The 18578-nt window shown below is 33.2% G+C and overlaps 1 protein-coding gene across 4 annotated transcripts; it reads left to right on the forward strand.

Moving 5' to 3' along the window:
- Nucleotides 1–5194: 5194 nt before the first annotated feature.
- Nucleotides 5195–10812, forward strand: LOC109012073 (protein GRAVITROPIC IN THE LIGHT 1). Of its 4 annotated transcripts, none has more exons than XM_018993529.2 (3): nucleotides 5195–5442; nucleotides 6103–6240; nucleotides 9045–10812. In XM_018993529.2, the coding sequence occupies exon 3, from the start codon at nucleotides 9045–9047 to the stop codon at nucleotides 10452–10454; it is 1410 nt and encodes a 469-aa protein (XP_018849074.1). In that variant the 5' UTR covers nucleotides 5195–5442; nucleotides 6103–6240; the 3' UTR covers nucleotides 10455–10812. The 4 variants fall into 4 exon arrangements, with proteins under 4 accessions (XP_018849074.1, XP_018849100.1, XP_018849083.1 ...); XM_018993538.2 differs by having other exon boundaries at nucleotides 5314–5525; XM_018993546.2 differs by having other exon boundaries at nucleotides 5338–5442; nucleotides 6109–6240.
- Nucleotides 10813–18578: the final 7766 nt, after the last annotated feature.

Here is an 18578-nt window from a genome sequence, read left to right on the forward strand (position 1 = left end):
CTTGCATTTCTTGTGTTTTTCATTCACTTCTGTCGAATCTGGTAGTATTCTAGCGACACCAAAATGAGGCAGATGGTGTCGTTTAAGCGAGCAGTTCTGCTAGGTACAGGCACAAATTTGTGCTTGTATGCGCACTCCCTCTGACATGGCAACACTTATTTTATTTAAAAAAAAAAAAAGCAAAACAGACTTTTCCGGCTTGGACCTGTTTCTCTCTTGCTTTCATTTCTTTTATAGTTTCGTCCATCATCTCTTCGTTTCATTTCTTTTACAATTTCGTCCATCATCCATTCGATTGGTTTCTCTTAGTTTCGTTTCTCTTACACTTTCGTCTATCTTGGCTTTGAAAAGCTTTGATTTTGTTTCTCTCCCACTCATATCGTAGCAAAGTCTCAGATCTGTGTCGCTTACCGTTGTTGCATCATGAATTTATGTGCTAGAACTATCCCTGTTGAAGGGCTTCAAGATATGTTTTGCAATGAACCTCATGATTAAGCAATAGAATAAAATTGATTGGTTGATTTGGGTTCTACCATAGAAAGGAAAGAGAAAAGGCAAAGTTGAGTACAAAAAATTTCAACTCCTAACCCATAACGAATTACAAACATAACATATTTCTCTACTTTTAGAAGACCAATAAAAAAAATCTAGAAAAAGCCAAACGGGGAAAAACCCATAAAGTTGACAGAACTTCCTCAAAGAACAATTAGAAAGAAACCCATACAAAATTAAAAAAAAAAAAAAGCCGGCCAGTTTCGAGTTTCTTTAAACCCGATTTCAATATTTTCATGACACAACTATGCATAAACCTTAAACAGATGAAACTTGAAAGAGGAAAAAAAAAAAAATCAAAAACTGAACTTTGAGTTGCCTAGGACGATGTTGAACTTTGAGCAAAATCTTCGGGTATAATGCAGTGGGTCTGTCGCGTTAGGGTTAGGGTTAGGGTTGGGAACATGAGTTGCACAGAGGAGGGCAGTGAAGAGAGAAAGCAGGGGGAGAGAAACTAATTTTACTGAAAATGTGAAACGCACCGTTTCAAAAGTAACTTCACACAATTTCGAACCCAACTAAATGCACCGTTTTATTTACTCCAAAACAGTACAATTGACTCCACGTTAGATGCCATTCGCGAGACCTTCCCAGCGTATGCCTGGGTTTAGAGTTTTTCTTAAGCGAGATTATGGAATATTTAGAAGTACTGAAAACCGAAACATTCCCTCTCCGTCTTCCCGCTGCGTATTCTTATTTAAAATATCTTGTGTTTATTTTTTATTTTTTATTATAACATCAAAAATTTGTAGCTCTTTAGGTTTTGTTTGTATTCACAACTCATCTCATTTTATCATTACAACTTTTTCAAATTCTCACATAAAATATAATAAACAATTTAACATTTTCAAATTCCAAAACAATAATAATATTAAAAATAATATTCTAATAATATTTTATTTAACTCATCTAAAACTATCTCAACTCATCTCAATTCATATCTGAATCCAAACAGGGCAATATTTATTTTTTGAAAAAGAGCAAGATTTTTTTTATTGAACATTCTATAAAATAAAATTATTTTTTAATTCTTGCCTCTACTGATAATTGTATCTTGTCAACCTAGCCACGTTTGTTTTCGCAGATGAGATAAAATGTAATGAGTTGAGATTAAAATTAAAAAGTTGAATAAAATATTATTAAAATATATTTTTATTAATATTATTTTTATTTTAAGATTTGAAAAAATTATAACGATTAGATAAGAGGAGATAATATGAGTTGAGATGAAGAGTGAAAACAAACGATGCAAGATACCTGAAAAAACGATTTTGAAGAAAAATGTATCTATATATGAAAAAGGAAGAGATTCAAAATTAGCCATTCTGTATTTTTTTTTTAATTTATTCAAACAAACTCCTTTTCCATTCCTTTGTAACAATGTCAACACAATCATTCAATTTCCCTCAATACAAATAACACTAATTTAATTTGGTCCCTCTTCCATCCAAATTTGCTCCCCATTATTTGTAGAGCCTTCTGTGCTAATACATGAGCAGCTCCATTTCTTTCACGATATATGAATGGAGCTTGTCAATCTGTTCTCAAGGAAATAGGGTGAGTTTGAATGTTGAAGTGAGTTGAATTGAGTTGAGTTGAGATGATAAAATATTGTTAGAATATTATTTTTTAATATTATTATTATTTTAGGATTTGAAAAAATTGAATTGTTTATTATATTTTATGTTATGATTTGAAAAAATTATAATGATAAGTTGAGATGAATTGAGAATATTTTATAATCCAAACACAACCTATATGTTTAATATCTGCCCTGTTCATGTTCAATGTTGCTTGCACTCTTTAATTTGCTTGGATCACATTCTTACCATCTCTTTCAAACACTACATCTTTCACCTCTAGATCACAACATCTTTCAATTCCTTTCAACATAGCATAGCTCTCAGCTAGGAAAGGTTGACCAATTAAAGAAAGACAAGTGCATGATGAAAAAAGGATCTGACCCTTATTATTTATAGCAATTACACCAACGCCCAATGTCCTTCCATTATCTTGAAAATGACTTCTAAACGACAGGCAAGGCAAAGTTAATCACAGCTTTTGCACGCAACAAGGATTGTGTTCATCATACACCTCACGAGTTTGACTATTCATCATTTCACACACCATCACGTCATATTTTTTTTTTTAAAAAAAATTAATTTTATTTTTTTAAAAATAATTAAATTCTTCTACTCATCATCATCTATATATCATATATTTAATAAAAAAAATTAAAAAATTATATATCATGTATTATATAAAAATGATGAGCTGAATTTTTTCTCCTCCAAATCAACCGTGCATTCCGGAGCCATGCATGTTTTTGTTTTTCCTTATCCTATAAGTCCCGAGTCATCTATGATCCGAATTAATATAATAATTTTTTAATCCAAATATTTTTTAATAATTAAAAAATAGAAGAAATCCGATCAGCATTATACACTCCCAATTTGGTACACGTTTATAGATCTTTTTTTTTTCTTTTAATTTTTTATTTCCATGGTTGCTGTGTGTCATTTTCATGGAATTTTTTGGACAAATTAAATTGCTTTAAATAAATACCCATGATTGCTAAATTAAAAGCTTCCTGTTTTTATTTTGTGTACAATAATTGAAAATAATTAAATATGTTGGGGCCCCTAAGACTGCCACCGCCTTTTAGAGCACAACCACATGTATCTATGTTCTGCACTTGACCAGTTCGACTATCAAATGTCATAGCAATACAATAATACTCTTTATTTTGTATTATTATTATTATTATTATTATTATTTATAAGAGATTGAGATGAGTTAGAAAATAGAGAAATGCTTTAAATATAAAAAAAATTATAAATATAAATTTACAAATTGATGTGTGATGATACGTTTGATTGTAAAATTATTTTTATTGTAAAGTAAATATAACGTATGATACGAAATTATATCAATTTGTATGTTTATTTTTATAAAATTTCTTTGTAATTACAGTACTTTTAAAACAATGCAGTTAAACAGTAAAAAAAATATAGTTAAATTTCTTTTTTATGCAATTGACAAAACCGGGTTTTTTTTTTTTAAAAAAAAAAAGGAGAAGCATGAATAATTAAAACTTAAGATATGATTTAACATATGTTTGTAATAAAAGGGTGGTTTAATTAATATTAGAGTAAATTTAACATGTATTTGTTGGTTGATCACTTTTCAAATCATCAAGCTTCTGATTATAAAAATTATCGTGTCTAATCAATCGTCACAAGAGTTGTATCCGATTGGACCTATTTCAACAATTTTCTTTTAAAAAAATAAATATATATGATGTATTTTGGGGGTAATTAAGGGAAAGATTGTTACAAAATTTGGTGAAATTACATACTCGACGATCATTTTCTTTACTGTCAGACAGCTTAGTTATACTTTTATTCCAAACCCTTAGTTTATAAATTGAGTTAAAAATACGTCTCCATTTTAATTAATTAATTAATTAGTTTAACCAGATTTATAGATTTGCGTTAATTATCCTTGTGATGTCAGTAGAAAATGATACTTAACCGTTAACATCGATAATTAGATTGAAATAAATGTATTTTATTAATTTCTTAAGATAAATTATATTTGTAGTACCAAAATGTAAAAGTTTCACTCATTTTCATTAAAAAAAATGCATAAATCCAGGATCCATATAAAAGAATAATTTTTTTAATGTGAACTCTATTTTTTTTTTCAAATTGAGTAGTAAGAGTTTGGACATTTTAGGGTTGTATTTAGTATTACTCAATTTTTAAATCTGTAAGCTAGACATAGTTATAGGATATGCAAATCTCGTGTACTCCATTTGATAAAAATTGGAGTCTATTATTAAAAAAATAATATTTTTATATAAATTTTTTATTTATCTGATTTTTTTTCAAAAGAAATGTGTGAAGTTTATGCAGGTTGGTAAATATTATTTGTTTTTTAAATAAAGAATAATGTTAGATATAATTTTATAATGTATAAGTTATATATATATTTATTAAAGAAATAAAATTTATTATTAAAAAATAATTTTTTTATATAAATATCAAATTTATTTATTAAAATAAAGATACAAAATTTATTTTAAGAGTATGTTTGGATCTCAAATTTATTATTATAATTTTTTTAAATTTTAATATAAAATATAATAAATAATTTAATTTTTTTTAATTTTAAAATAATATAAAAAATAATATTTTAATAATATTTTATCATTTCATTGATGAACTCGAATCAATCCAATCTCTCAACGCGTAGAAATGATATTTTCTAAATAATAGAGGTGCGGACCATTGGGGTCATCCCAGAATAAGCCGGTGCTGGAACGCGCAGTTGTACAGCTCGCCACTTTGCCAGCAGGATCCACTCGTACGAGTTTTATGTCTAAGCATTTACACGGGAGGAAGTTTATTTTAATGATAAATTAAGGCCGTTTCGTTTTCCAATACCTACCTGCGACCTACGCAAGGTCTGCGAATACGTCTCAGATTTCCCCTCCCTAATTGCCCCAAAATATCCTTACCGACCCCACAATCTCTAGCCACCCTTCACCCACAACGGATACGTAATAACTACCAAAACCAATGGCATTAAAGTAAAGTAAACACCGTAATATCACTGATAGCGACCACAGCCTATGGCCCTTTTAAATTCCCCCAACACTTGTCTTGTCGGACATCTTTCCAATCCTTGTCCTTTTTGGTCTTTTCATCTGCATCTCTCTCTCTCTCTTTCCTCTGCAACTCTGCTTGCTTATTTTGTTTTTCTTCGCCCCTCGTGCTCTGTTCTGGCTCTCTCTCTCTCTCTCGAACGCCAAGACCAAAGCCATTCAAGATTTCTGCTCCAAAACCCAACTCTCAAACCGGACGGGAAAAAAAATCTGAAGTAGAGGTAAAGAAAGATCCGAGGGATATGTTTTTGTTCTTCCTCTTCTTCTAGTTCTACTTCAAGTTCCTTCGTATGGTAACGTAAAGGTTTGGCTACGAAGCTTCGTAACCGACTTCATTTATTGCATTGTTTATATATTTTTATTCATTTCTTTTGCAATTAATTTTACTTCCGGATTGGATGATCTTCCATTATTTATTGCCCGTTTCAACAAAGGAAGATTCGTAATGGGTTTTAGCAATAATAATGATAATTATTATAATATTTCTTTTCGGTTGAGAATATCTGGAATAAATAAGGGTTTTCCCAGGGTTTTAGGCGCGTTTTTCTTTTGAGGCGAAGGTTTGTGCTTTTCACATCTTTCACGACAAAGTCTATCAACGCCTCTTTATTTATGGTTCTTCCATTATTTTATGGGTACAAAACTATTTTTTCTAGAGTTTTTAATATTTCTTCATGTTTTTATTCTGTGACTCAATACTTTTCCGTTTCGATTCTTACCCAAACGAAGAGTTTTGTTCTTGTCTCTGTATCTGTTTTTTTTTTCCGTGTTTTGTGGAGTATCTTGCTTCTGTCTGTGGAGGTTCTGTTTATTCTGGATTATTTTTCTGTGGCCGAAATTTCTTGTTTCTGGTTTTGATGTTTTTTGTCTATGGGGTTTAGTTGCAGGGTCGTAGAGGTTGCCGTTCGAGGATCGTTGTGGAGTTGTTTTCGCTCTGTTTTCTTGAGCTTTAAAGTTTTCTATGAAGAGAAGTCGATAAAAATATTTTCTTCGTGCAATTTTTCGTGATACTTTTTAAGGTACGGTAAATTTCCTCGGTATTTTATGTCAACGGTTTTCATTGGTCAATATAATTTTTGGACTATGATGTTTGGACCAGCGGTCTGGTTTGTGTTGAGATTTATCTCCGGTGAGTTGCATGCCATTCTCTAAAGTGGGTTCTTGCCATTCTGGCAGCATGTGAAAGGGATTGACCAATAAGGAATATAGGAAATATATGTTTAATATATTGGGGGGTCTTACTTGCTGGTTAAAGCAATTATGCAAGTATGGGTGCATAACATAAAAAAGAAGAAACATTATTAAACAATTGGGCACTAGCTGCTGATCCTTCTTAGCTGTGTCGAAATACATGGCCATGGCATTAGCCATCATAGGGGATTGATTATATCACTAAAACGATGCTAGAAAATTGTTGGCCTAGACCCTAATGATTGGATCAAGTGGCAAGGGCCTTAGGCCTTGTTTGGATTCAGGAATCATCTCATTTAATCTAATCATTACAATTTTTCCAAATTCCTAAACAAAATACAATAAAAAATTCAACTTTTTCAAATCTCAAAACAAAAAGAATATTAAAAATTGATATTCTACCAATATTTTATTGAACTTTTAACTGTTATTTCATCTCAACTCACCATAAAAACCTCCCGTAGTCTTTGGTCCGTGCGATGTGAATGGCTCTGTAGTTTAACCAGGTAATAAACATGTTGTGTTTGCACGGCCTTCGGGGTTCCTCATCATAAAAAAAAAACTGTTGGCCTAGCATAGGGTTTGGTGCTCTAAACTGGTCATGAAATAATTTCTTGTTCTATAAGGACCGGGATAAGAAGTGGGTAGAGGATAAAGGTGCATATATAATTGTACATTTTGGTGATGAAGCTGGAGATGCATTCTCAGTTTGTTATCAGGACAACAATGCTCATGAAGGGATTTTGTGTCTGTTGCCCGTTGGATTATGGCTTCTGTGTCAAGTGCAGTGGCTCAAATCTTGACAAAACTTACTGCTACTCGTATCCAAAGGACGTGAAAACCTTTGGATTTAGAATGGTTCTGTGAAGTTTATGGGAACTGATATTTCAGCATTTTCTTTTAAAAGTGTTTTCATACTGCTTTTACATGATGGGATCTATATAGGACCCACCATGTGAGAGGGGTGGGTGTGGATATCCAAAATGGGTGCTGAAATAGCCCGTTGTGTGGTAAATAAGGTCTAGACGAGTACTCATAAAAAAGGGTCTAGATGAGTGGAAATATTTCTGCCACAGAGTACTCATGGGGCCACATTATTTTTACAAAATCATGATTGGTGAGATAAATGCTCCTATCCAGATATTCATTTTTATGGCCCCCCTCCCCTGGTCCATGGAAATTACTTGGTACCTGATCTTTTTGTCTTAAGCGTGCAAACTCTAGGAATCCTATGGGATTTCATCAGACAAATGTGACTGTTTTTTTAAATAGTTTTTTGTCGAGGAATGACTACATTTTACCATGCTCGATTGATTATGTTGGTAAATGTTTCTTTTGATCCATTTTTCGTAAAATGCATATCATATCTATATGGTGCTAGAAAATGATGAGAAAATAACCCCAAGGGCTTAGGTCTTTGTGCTATGCTCTATCTAGGTCCAAGGTTCAAATCCATGGGTGCAAACAATTTATAGGAGACACATTTCCTTAGTGAACAGCCGATGATTTATCTGATTCATATGATGGGGACACATTACATGGATCTGGGGTTTAACCGGGTTAAAAACTTGTTGTGCTTGCACGGTCTCCTGATTTCCTTGTCATAAAAAAAAATAGTGAGAAAATGGGCTCACATTTTTCATGAAATGTAGAAGAACTTATGTGCAGGTAAATAGTATCAAAGTTATGCCATGACAATCATCAAGCATGAATGAGTTAGTGATGTGAAAGAAATTTCTCAATTAGGTAGATCAACTCAAGATGATAGACTCAACTAGTCATTTTTTTTAAAGAAAAAAGAAACAACAATATTTTTGAAATTCCTTTTTCTTCTTATTGTTATTTGAAAAAAAAAAAAAGGAATCCTCACAAGAGTAAACATGTTTCCCTTACTTTCCTTTTGTTTGTATACGCTGGAACCCTTGTCCAGATAATAATTGAAGATTCCGTCAGGATTGGTAGGTAGTCATCTAGGTTTAAACTCTCGACTTTGCTGCCCTGACCAAATAAAAAGACCTATTTGACCCTTAAATCTTACAAGGGTATTTGTATATGATAAAATATTCCATGTCTGAACATTTGGACTATTTTTATGCTATGGAGGCTGTTAGGTGGACGTTGTTGGTTCTTAATATCAGGCTTGATTTGACCCAAGGATGAGTGACACAGGAGACAGGAGAAATAAAAAATAAATAGTAATCTCCTCCAAATACTTCTATTTTTTTCTATTGTATATTAGCTTCTGCAGCAATTTTTCGTTAACAACGCATGCCTCTAGTGTTCAGTTGCGCAACATTTAGACCTTTGAACCTTAAGCTTGTCTTTTGAGTGTGTCTTTGAATCTTTCCTCCCTATCTATTTCATTCTGGTCCTTCTTTTCGGTTTAATTTACTTTTTCCTGCGTCAGAATCCACTTTTCTACTCTTTTGAAAAGACTGCAAATTGGAAAATCTTGAGAAAATTCCATCCTCCATTGATGGCCTAGATCTAAGTCTAAAGCATATTACTTTACTTTTCTCTTTTGATCTGCGCCCATCATTGTCTCAAATTCATTTTGGCTACTTTAACTTTATATATTTTCATTTTCTCATTCCCTCTCTTCGTCAATTCCATCCTTTGAGACATTCTGCAGATGGATTCTGTTAAATCATTGGACGTGAATCCTGCTAAGGGTAAACTGGCACGCACCTTTGCTAAAGTTCTTCAGCTTCGAGTGGCAACTGGAGTTGCCCCGGTTGATGGAAATCTGAAGGTTAAGCCCCAAGAAAAGATCAAGAAAGACTGGAATGTTGGCAAGAGTGCAGCCCGAACGGGTAGTCGGTCTCTGCCTTTCGATAATGAAGAGGAGCTAGAGAATAAGGTGGCCTTGCAAGCTCTTCTTGCCAAACTGTTTGCTACCATTTCATCCGTTAAAGCTGCGTATGCTCAGCTACAGTATTCTCAGTCTCCTTATGATGCTGATGGGATTCAAGCTGCTGATCAAATGGTAGTCTCAGAGTTGAAGAATTTGTCGAAATTTAAGCTGAGTTACTTGAAGAGACAGTTTGATCCTTCATCAGAGACTGCAATGCTTTCAGCTGAAATTCAGGAGCAAAAGAGTGTTTTGAAAACCTATGAAATAATGGGGAAGAAATTGGATTCTCAGCTGAGGCTCAAAGATTCTGAACTTATATTTCTGAGAGAGAAATTGGAGGAAGCCACTAAACAGAACAGGTTACTTGATAAGAGATTGAACCAAAGTGGGCAGTTATATGTGCTCGACAATCTTCACCATTCAGGCTTGACTCCTACTCATCTTGTAACAGTTCTCCGGCATGCAGTTAAGTCCATTCGAAGTTTCGTCAGGCTGATGGTGGAGGAGATGAAATCTGCTGGTTGGGATATTGATGCAGCAGCAAATGCCATTGAACCGGGTGTGGTTTATCTGAAAGATGATCACAAATGCTTCGTGTTCGAGTCCTTCGTTTGTAAGCAAATGTTCGAGGCTTTCAATTATCCAAACTTCTCTCTTCCAGACAAGCCTTTGCCAGATAAAAGGCAGGAGCACCAACTGTTTTTTAGGCTGTTCATGGACATGAAATCTGGGAAACCAAAGGAGTTTCTTGAGCAGAATCCCAAGTCAAAGTTTTCAAAATTTTGTCGTGTTAAGTACTTGCAACTCGTTAATCCCAAGTTGGAATCATCTTTGTTTGGTAATTTGAATCAAAGAAACCTCGTGAAAGCCGGGGAATTTCCAAACACCACATTCTTTGCTTCATTCGCTGAAATGGCAAAGCGAGTTTGGCTGTTACACTGCCTGGCCTTCTCTTTCGAGCCCGAGGCCTCAGTCTTTCAAGTTAACAAGGGATGTCGATTTTCAGAAGTGTACATGGAAAGTGTAGCCGATGAAGCATTCCTTTCATCGGATGACACACCAGAATCCGATCCACGGGTAGCTTTCACAGTTGTTCCGGGGTTCAGGATAGATAAAACTGTTATACAATGCCAGGTCTATCTCTCTCAATTTCAAACCAAGGTACCCAAAGAGCAAGCAAAGGTTTGAGATGTTCGTCCATTAGTGTGAAATGGCATGTCTGGTAGCTGCGGGGTTGTCGGTGTTGTGGGGGCGGCGTCCGACTTGATTAACCTTCAGGCTGGTTGTCTATTTATTTTTCGTTTATTTTGGTGGCCATTTCGAAAAGGAAACCGCGTGAACCGTTGGTGTTTGAGGACGACAGCCTTTTGGAACTCTGTTAACTTTTGTAATTCAAGGACACACCCCTCCAATTTTGTTAATATTAGGCTAGAAACACGGATTGTCCAGCTGTTTCTCCATCATTACCAGACATCTCATGATGTAATATTATGTACATAATGATAAATAGGTACACGAGGTTTTCATATATTACCCAGCTTTTCAATTCTCCTGTCTCTTCTTCATTTATCTTTATAGCCATTTTCTAAAGTTTTTTCAGGATTCGACGCTTGGCCATGTATGGCAGCTGGTAAGAGATGCTTTGGATGACAGTTTTTGCAGCCAATAATTAAAAAAAAAAAAAAAAAAGTTTTTTACAGTTTTTTTAAAATGAGAGAAAGACTTGCATATAAAGTGAATTTTTTTTTTTATTATAATTTATAAGATTTGAATATATATTTTTTTTAAGGAAAATGTTGTGTAATTAAGAAAAAATTATAAAAAATTTACTTTTCTTTAATTATTAATATGTTGAAAATTATGAAATTTAAAATTTAAAATAAATTTGACAAAATAAATTTTATAAATAAAATTATAAATATATATATTCCTATTTATTTTTTTAAAAAGACCACATGATAACACCCACGAGCTAACCCTTATAGCTTTCATAAATTTGACTTTGAGGTGATAGCCTATGCTATGGGGTCATATATGATTTTAGACTAGTGATGATTTTTTTTTGTTTTTCTTTATGATAACTTGAGGATTGAGATATCGACAATCTAACTGAGCTGATGAAGGAATCATATGGAAACATTGGAAAGTATCATTTTCTTTGAAAATTGGAAGTCTGTGTTTACTGTTGTGTGTATCATTCATGAAAACTTTTTTTCATCAGTCATTATTCATTATTCCATATCCAACACTTTATGAAATACATTTACATACCCTATGATGACTACTTGGCAGAGGTTGAAAACCGCAATATATATGTGAAAATATTGCATTATTGTTTCTAATTCTATCATTTGAGAAAGGCAAGCTGAATATAAATGAATGGGTAGGAGATACATTAGACAAATACATTTTTCACTGTTTTCAAATGGCGCACTTGATTATAACAATACGTGAGGCTCGCACGCAAGAATACTCATAACGAGTTGAGATGAGATAAAAGGGAAAGTGTCGGAAATATACACGTACAAAGTATATATATCGGACCCCCCCATCATGTGGTGCTTAATTTCTCTAATAAATTCTGGCAGTGAAGGAGGGACATGCATGTGTGTGATATGGCAAATGTACAACCTTTCTTTGTAAGGAAGAAAATGAATAATATATATATATATATAATTATATATGTATGGGCAGTTGCAGCATTAATAACTGGAAGAAAGTGGTCCAGAATATATATATATGTACTGTTTGGGATGCATGCATGGTCTTGGTTACCAGTGAATTGGAGATCACTCTGCAGGGGGCAAAAGACGAGAAACAGATCAGGGGTGGTAGATTTAAATCACTATCAATGCAAAGTCTGATCTAAAGACTAGCTACTAGCTTCCAGCTTCATATATACTAGAATATTAATGTGACTTTTGAGTTTATTTGAAGTTGCAGCGCCTTTAGGACCACATGCTATATATAACATATATATATGGTAATTTTGTCATTTACGTCAGTCATATTATTTTCCTCTAGGAAAGAGAGAAAGGGTACTGTACTTTTTGCTGATGTGGCACCCTAGATTTTTTTCTCTCGAATTTAAAAGGCGAGTAGGGTTGTCGCATGGCCCAAGCCGCAAGTCCTATGGCTTTGATGGTGGTGGGGCAAGGTGGTGCTACTAGGGGTTCTGGTCAGTGCAAGACGGCGAGTTTGGAGGTACGGTTGGGGCGTGCGTATAGAGCTTCTTCTAGAATGGGTTTTGTGGATATTCTGGTGGCTCGGCCTCAAGTGCTGCCTAAGGTTGACATTTCAATCAGGGAACCACGGTTTTCAAATGGCAAGATTTTTTTCTCTTCTCCAGAGCAGAGATCAAATAGTTGGTAGAACCGTTTCGTTTCTCAGTGGTATTGAAATTCTTGTGAAGAAGGCCTTCTCTGGATCATGTGCACGGATTCATTAAAAAACGATGGGAATTGCGATTTATGTCTATCGTCGGTTAGCTGAAGAGCCCTCGGAATATTCTCGTCCGGTTATCCAATGAAGAGGATTTTATCAGTGTAATGGCTCGGGGTAATTTGGATATTGCGGGGGTTCCTTATCGAACATTTCATTGGATGTCGGAATTTGCTGAAGAGGAAAATTCACCTTTGGTTTCGGTTTGGCTATCTTTTTCGAGTTTTTCACCGAATTTTTTTCATGAGTCGATGTTGAGGACTATTGGTGAGGGTTTTGGGCGATATTTGAAGCGAGACAATACAACGGCAACGGCGTATGTGACTCATGTCAAATACTTGTCTTTATGAACAAAAATGTGTGTAACTATTATTGTATATCCAGACACCTCAACTTCCGTCGAATCTCTAGCGAAAGTTGAGAGCGTCACATATTGCTTCTTTAGAAGCATACTAATTAAATTAGTTTTATCATCCTCCTTGTTTAGCACAAGTCTTGTTAATATAAATTATATGACTAAACTCGATCTCTTTTCATCAAATAAGAATTTTGAAATAATTGATAATTTAATATGGTATCAAGATAAAAATATAGAATTTGAAACTTCATGTTGTATAGTTGAATGAATTCCTATTCCCCCGACGGGATATATATATATAGGGGGATAAAAAATAATAATAAGATTATTAGTTAAAATTAGATAAAATAAGATGAGATGAAATGAACAATTCTAATATTCCAAGTACTTCTACTTTGAGAACTAGATCAAGTCGTTCCTTATTGCATGCATGGATGATGTTTTGTACAAGTTTAAGGCTGCTGATCTCTTGAATAAAGTCAACCTTCCTTCCCCCTAAAAAGAAGAGCAATGTATCATGCCAAAAAGCGAAAAAGACGCACGTTGAAATTCTACTCATCATTTTAATTATTGTATTGTATGAGGTGATATTAAATAATTAAAAATTATTTATTATATGTTATTAATAAATTTATTATTTAATATCACATCATCAAATAATAAAAAAATAAATAATAAATACATTTTCTCTTTATTAAGACGTTGATGTTTACGTATGTTCATCTTCTAATTAAGACCTGTTTCAATCAATTCTATATATTATGCTGCTAAAATTCCATCTCATCATCCTACTAAATTTAGGTACTACGCATGTAAAATTAAGAACTCATCATTCTTAAAAGCCTATCATTAAGCTGCGTCCATGTTCCAAATTTAGCTTTATAACTTATAAGTAAGCAATTGAGCTCATCTAAATTGAATTCAAATTTAATCTTAATCCAATATTCAAACACACAACTCCCAATTCACTAAGAGCATTCTCATTTGGTTCTCTACAAATTTTTCTATAATTTAGCTAAAAATCACATTTATTAAAATTTTTTCCTGAATTTTACTCATCTTTCAAAAACTTTATACATCTATTTTCTTATTTTCTTTTCTATTCTATTAAAATAATATTTATCTATTCTTTCTTTATTACTTTTTTCTCACTTGTATTTATTAACTACTCAATATTTTTTCTTATGTTTTGAATTATTAGTTTAGTGAATATTTAAAAAAATTAAATAATTTTTTTGCAGAATGATAATATTTTTAAAATTAATTTTTTTTATATTTTTTTAATTTTTTTAATTATTTAAATTATTTTAAAAATTATTATTTAAAACTATAACAATTATGAATATGATAAAAAGTGTAGATGATTGGAAGAATAATTTATTTTATTTATTAGAATAAAATATTGATAAAAAATAATTTAGGAGATGAATAGTAATTTCCTATATTTGAGGAATTATTGTTCATTCCCTAAACCTTTCTTTAAAATAAGAATTTGTAAATATGTAAAGGGGATTTTAACCAAAACCCTAAAATTTTTCTCAAATTATAGGGAAAATGTACCTTTGTGGTACCAACTGGGAATGCTCTAAACATACTCAACTCAAGACCTATACACATGGGATCCATAATATTTTTCAACTGAACACCTCTTTACACGAGGGACCTACAAAATTTTTCAACTTTCTATAAATATATATAAACTCATTTTAACATCCAAACACATACAAATTCATTTTAGATGAACCCTACAAAACTCACTCTACCAATCTCAACTTATTACTATTTATAAAGAACTCAACTCAATATCCAAACACAACCTAATTCTCTCTCTCTCAATATATATACGTACATGGCATATCTTATTGTACACACGCACACATCTTCAATTCTTCATCATATTCTTTTATTAATACCTTGGTTAAGTGAAAATTGAAGGCTTGATATATAGCTTATAATAAATAAATAAATAACAGTTATCTTTGCATCGAGCATTAGTAGTGGACTTAACAATATTTGGCTAGAGAATTCACTTTTATAAATTTAGCTAACCAATTCTTTTCAACAACAAAAAATAGCAGACTCTCTAAATCAATCACTATTCTATTAAAATATTGATTTTGACCTTTTTATTTATTTTAGTTCTAATTATAATTTGGATATATATTCGTTATTATAAAAGTATACATTAATTTTCTAACATTCATCTTATTTCTAACGGATATAATTTTCTAACGATTTTTTTTTTTTACAATAGTCGTATTCTTTCAATTGATATATTTTTTCAACGGCTATATTTTTCCAACGGTCATATATTCACAACGGATATATTTTTTCTGCATTATTTTTGCCCAGAAGGAACAGCAAGCAGCAGGAAGAGAATGTTTATGGTGAAAAGTCAGCTGATTTTGCTAGTGAATAAACTTTAGGCTGAAATTACTGTTCATTTATTGAGTCTATTATATTGAATTTTAAGTTGAGTCTACTACCAGTACTCTTAATCAATAAAAAAATTACTTATCCTAAAATAGAAAAACTGCTTTTGCACACCCAAAATCATTTTTTGTATAAATGCTAACGGATATATTTAAATATTTTCTTCATGATTCCGCCAAGATCGGTCTCTTTTTTAGTTGGGACACAATCGATACATGAATCGGATTTTGGAGGGATTTTATTGATCAGCTATTGCAAACAAAGGATCAGCAATATATAACTGATCATGCTAGGTCTGGATGGATCAAGCCAGGAGAGTGAGTATGTATGTATATATATATATATATAATATTATAAGTCGACATTTTTTGAAGCTTAAGGATGCTGCATACTGCAGGCAGGCCAGCTGGCAGCTATTTTAATTTACTTAAAAAGGAAAAGGTTTAAGCACCATTATTGTTGACCTTTCCATCTCTGTTTTAAATTTATTTTACTCAATCTGAGATAATAACAATTAAATGGGTCTGCTCAGTCAACTTCAAATTATCGCAAAAAATTAAATAAAAAACGCAGTTAATTATTTTGCTAATACCAGGATTACCATTTTTGTGATATGTGAGATGAGATAAGATTATATGATAGATGTATTCAACATGGTACGTAATCGAACTGTCATGGTCATGATCTGATTGATCATGATGGTGTTTTTAATTTGTGGAAGTTGATTTCGGTTTTTGTTTACTTTTTCATACCGTTTCATGAGTAAATGCATGGAGATCTTTCAAGCTAGCGCAAGTAACATCCTTTTTCTTTCTGAGCAAACAATATTTCTAAGAGCAGGGAAAGTTATAATACATAATACATATGGCTAGCTATGGTATTCTTCTTCAAGATAAGCTCTAACATATGGAGAAGATCAAGAAAAGTCTCTGATTAATTGCCAATTCCAGGACTCGGAACTGACTGCGTTAATATACGATCCATGGCATGATCATGATGAGCAAAGAGCTTTTCATTGATAGCCATTAATGCATCATGATGATCAGTACTACCCTTTTCACCTGATGATGAATGTGGGCTATATCCCTTGGGAAGTGCTCCTGAAACGATGCCATCATCCAAAGAAGACACCTGATCCGGTATCGAGACACGCAAAATGTTCCGACCATCCATGGATGGCAAATGGATAACAAAAACAAAGAGGCTGATGAAGAAAATAGAGCTCAAACGAGCCATGTTGAGAGCAGGTAAAGTAGGAGGTAAGGTTGATGAAATTATGCAAAGAAGGTAGGGAAATTAGGTGTTGGATGGCAAATTGGTGGGATATGGCCTATTTATAAACATGCAAACTTGGGAGAAAAAGGGAGAGAGAGAGAGAGAGAGAGAGAGAGAGAGAGAGAAGCGTGAGGGAAAAGTTAGTCGGCCAATGCAAACATGTTTGAAACTGATATAAAGGAATATTTTTGTAGAATTTTGCAGGAAAACCTCTACTTTACAAATTAATGACTAGTGGAAGGTGTGTTAGGTACGTATGAACTAAGCCGCCGGCCTTCGTTTCATAGCATTTCCCCGCACCTTACACTGTCATCACTCCATAACTCTGCATACATGGAAGAAAGCTTACTCAAGTCCTTTAATTTCTTTCTGCATGTACGTACATTCCAAGAGCATTCAAGCACTCAACTTAGGTGGAAGACCACGATTTTGGTTTGGTCTTATAGACATGTTGTTTTCACTTGTTGGAGGAAGGTTTACTGATTCAATGGATAGCAGTGTAAGCAAACGAAAGCCTTGAAAATGACAATAAACAGTGCTACTTTTTAGTGGTGCCATTTTGTTGGTTGCGTCTGAGGTTTCACAAGTCGAGAACCCTACTCATGTTAAGTGTGACAGAAAGCATCTCAATGTTGTTCCTTTGACAGCCCTCCAGGCATCTACCCTTGATGCGACAGCAAGCATCTCATGAATGTCCTAAAATTGCATTGATTTATTAAAATTGCATGCTGTTTAGAGTTTACCAAGAATATAACAATCTTTCCCCATCCAAACTTGATGCATGTTTAGAATCTCTCGTATCAAATGAATGCAGTTCAGAAGATAAAGTCAATGACCCTCCTAATTTATGTATGATCCATATATATGATCGAATAAATAAATCACTACCCAACAAAAGAAAATAAATTTTATAAATCTGTCTGTTCAACTTATAACCAGACACTCGTATTAAGATATGATCTTTAATGTGTACTGTGACATGAGCCATCCTAGTTGGTGGAAAATAGTATTAATTGTATGGTTACCAGATTTTTAAGAAAGGATAGGACAAACAAATTAGACAGGGGCATTCGAGATCGGGTCAAACCATTAATGATCTAAGAGAAATTATAGTTGCAGTAATGAGTGTGCAAATACCGTATAATCATTTTGAAAAAAATGAATAAATACGAGACCCATATGAAAAAAATTAATTTTTTAATAGTGAATCTTATTATTTTTCAAAATGACTGTACAATACTTACATACTCCACGATTGTATGTAGCATTATACTTTATCTAAAGACTTCATGAATGTCTGAATTATATGTATATATACAGATTCAACGCACGAAGAGTGGCGCTTTTGAACTGGGACACCATTGATGCTTTTGTGCCACGTGATAGAGTACCCCATGGGAAGGGAAAAGAAAGCCACCGGAACCTTTCATGTGTTGGCTTCTATAATTTAGGACAAGTGTGATGTAACCCCAAGACCCACCACTGTATCTTTTTAATTCCCAGCTAGCTAGATATATATTATAACAATTTAATTTATTGCAAAAGGCAATGATCGATCATGCATGCTAATCTAGAGACTTTCTTGCCTGCATGTGTGATGCAAAGGAAGATAGTGGCGGGGTGCATATATAAGATGAGTAACGGTGAAAAGCCTAAAAAAGTGTTAAGTTTTTAGATCAGAGGTTGGAAATGCCAACAAAGATTTCTGGGGTTTTTGTTTTTTTCTGGGCAAGTGCCTCCGAGGATTCAATTGCACTTCGACCACAAGCCATATTTGGTATCTGGATCGCAATGGAGTTATGGGT

Source organism: Juglans regia, chromosome 2 (genome assembly GCF_001411555.2).
Source record: "Juglans regia cultivar Chandler chromosome 2, Walnut 2.0, whole genome shotgun sequence".
Taxonomy (NCBI): Eukaryota; Viridiplantae; Streptophyta; class Magnoliopsida; order Fagales; family Juglandaceae; genus Juglans; species Juglans regia.

Excerpts from the sequence above, each read along its gene's own strand:
- LOC109012073 (XM_018993529.2), top strand. The coding sequence starts at position 9,045 with ATGGATTCTGTTAAATCATTGGACGTGAATCCTGCTAAGGGTAAACTG.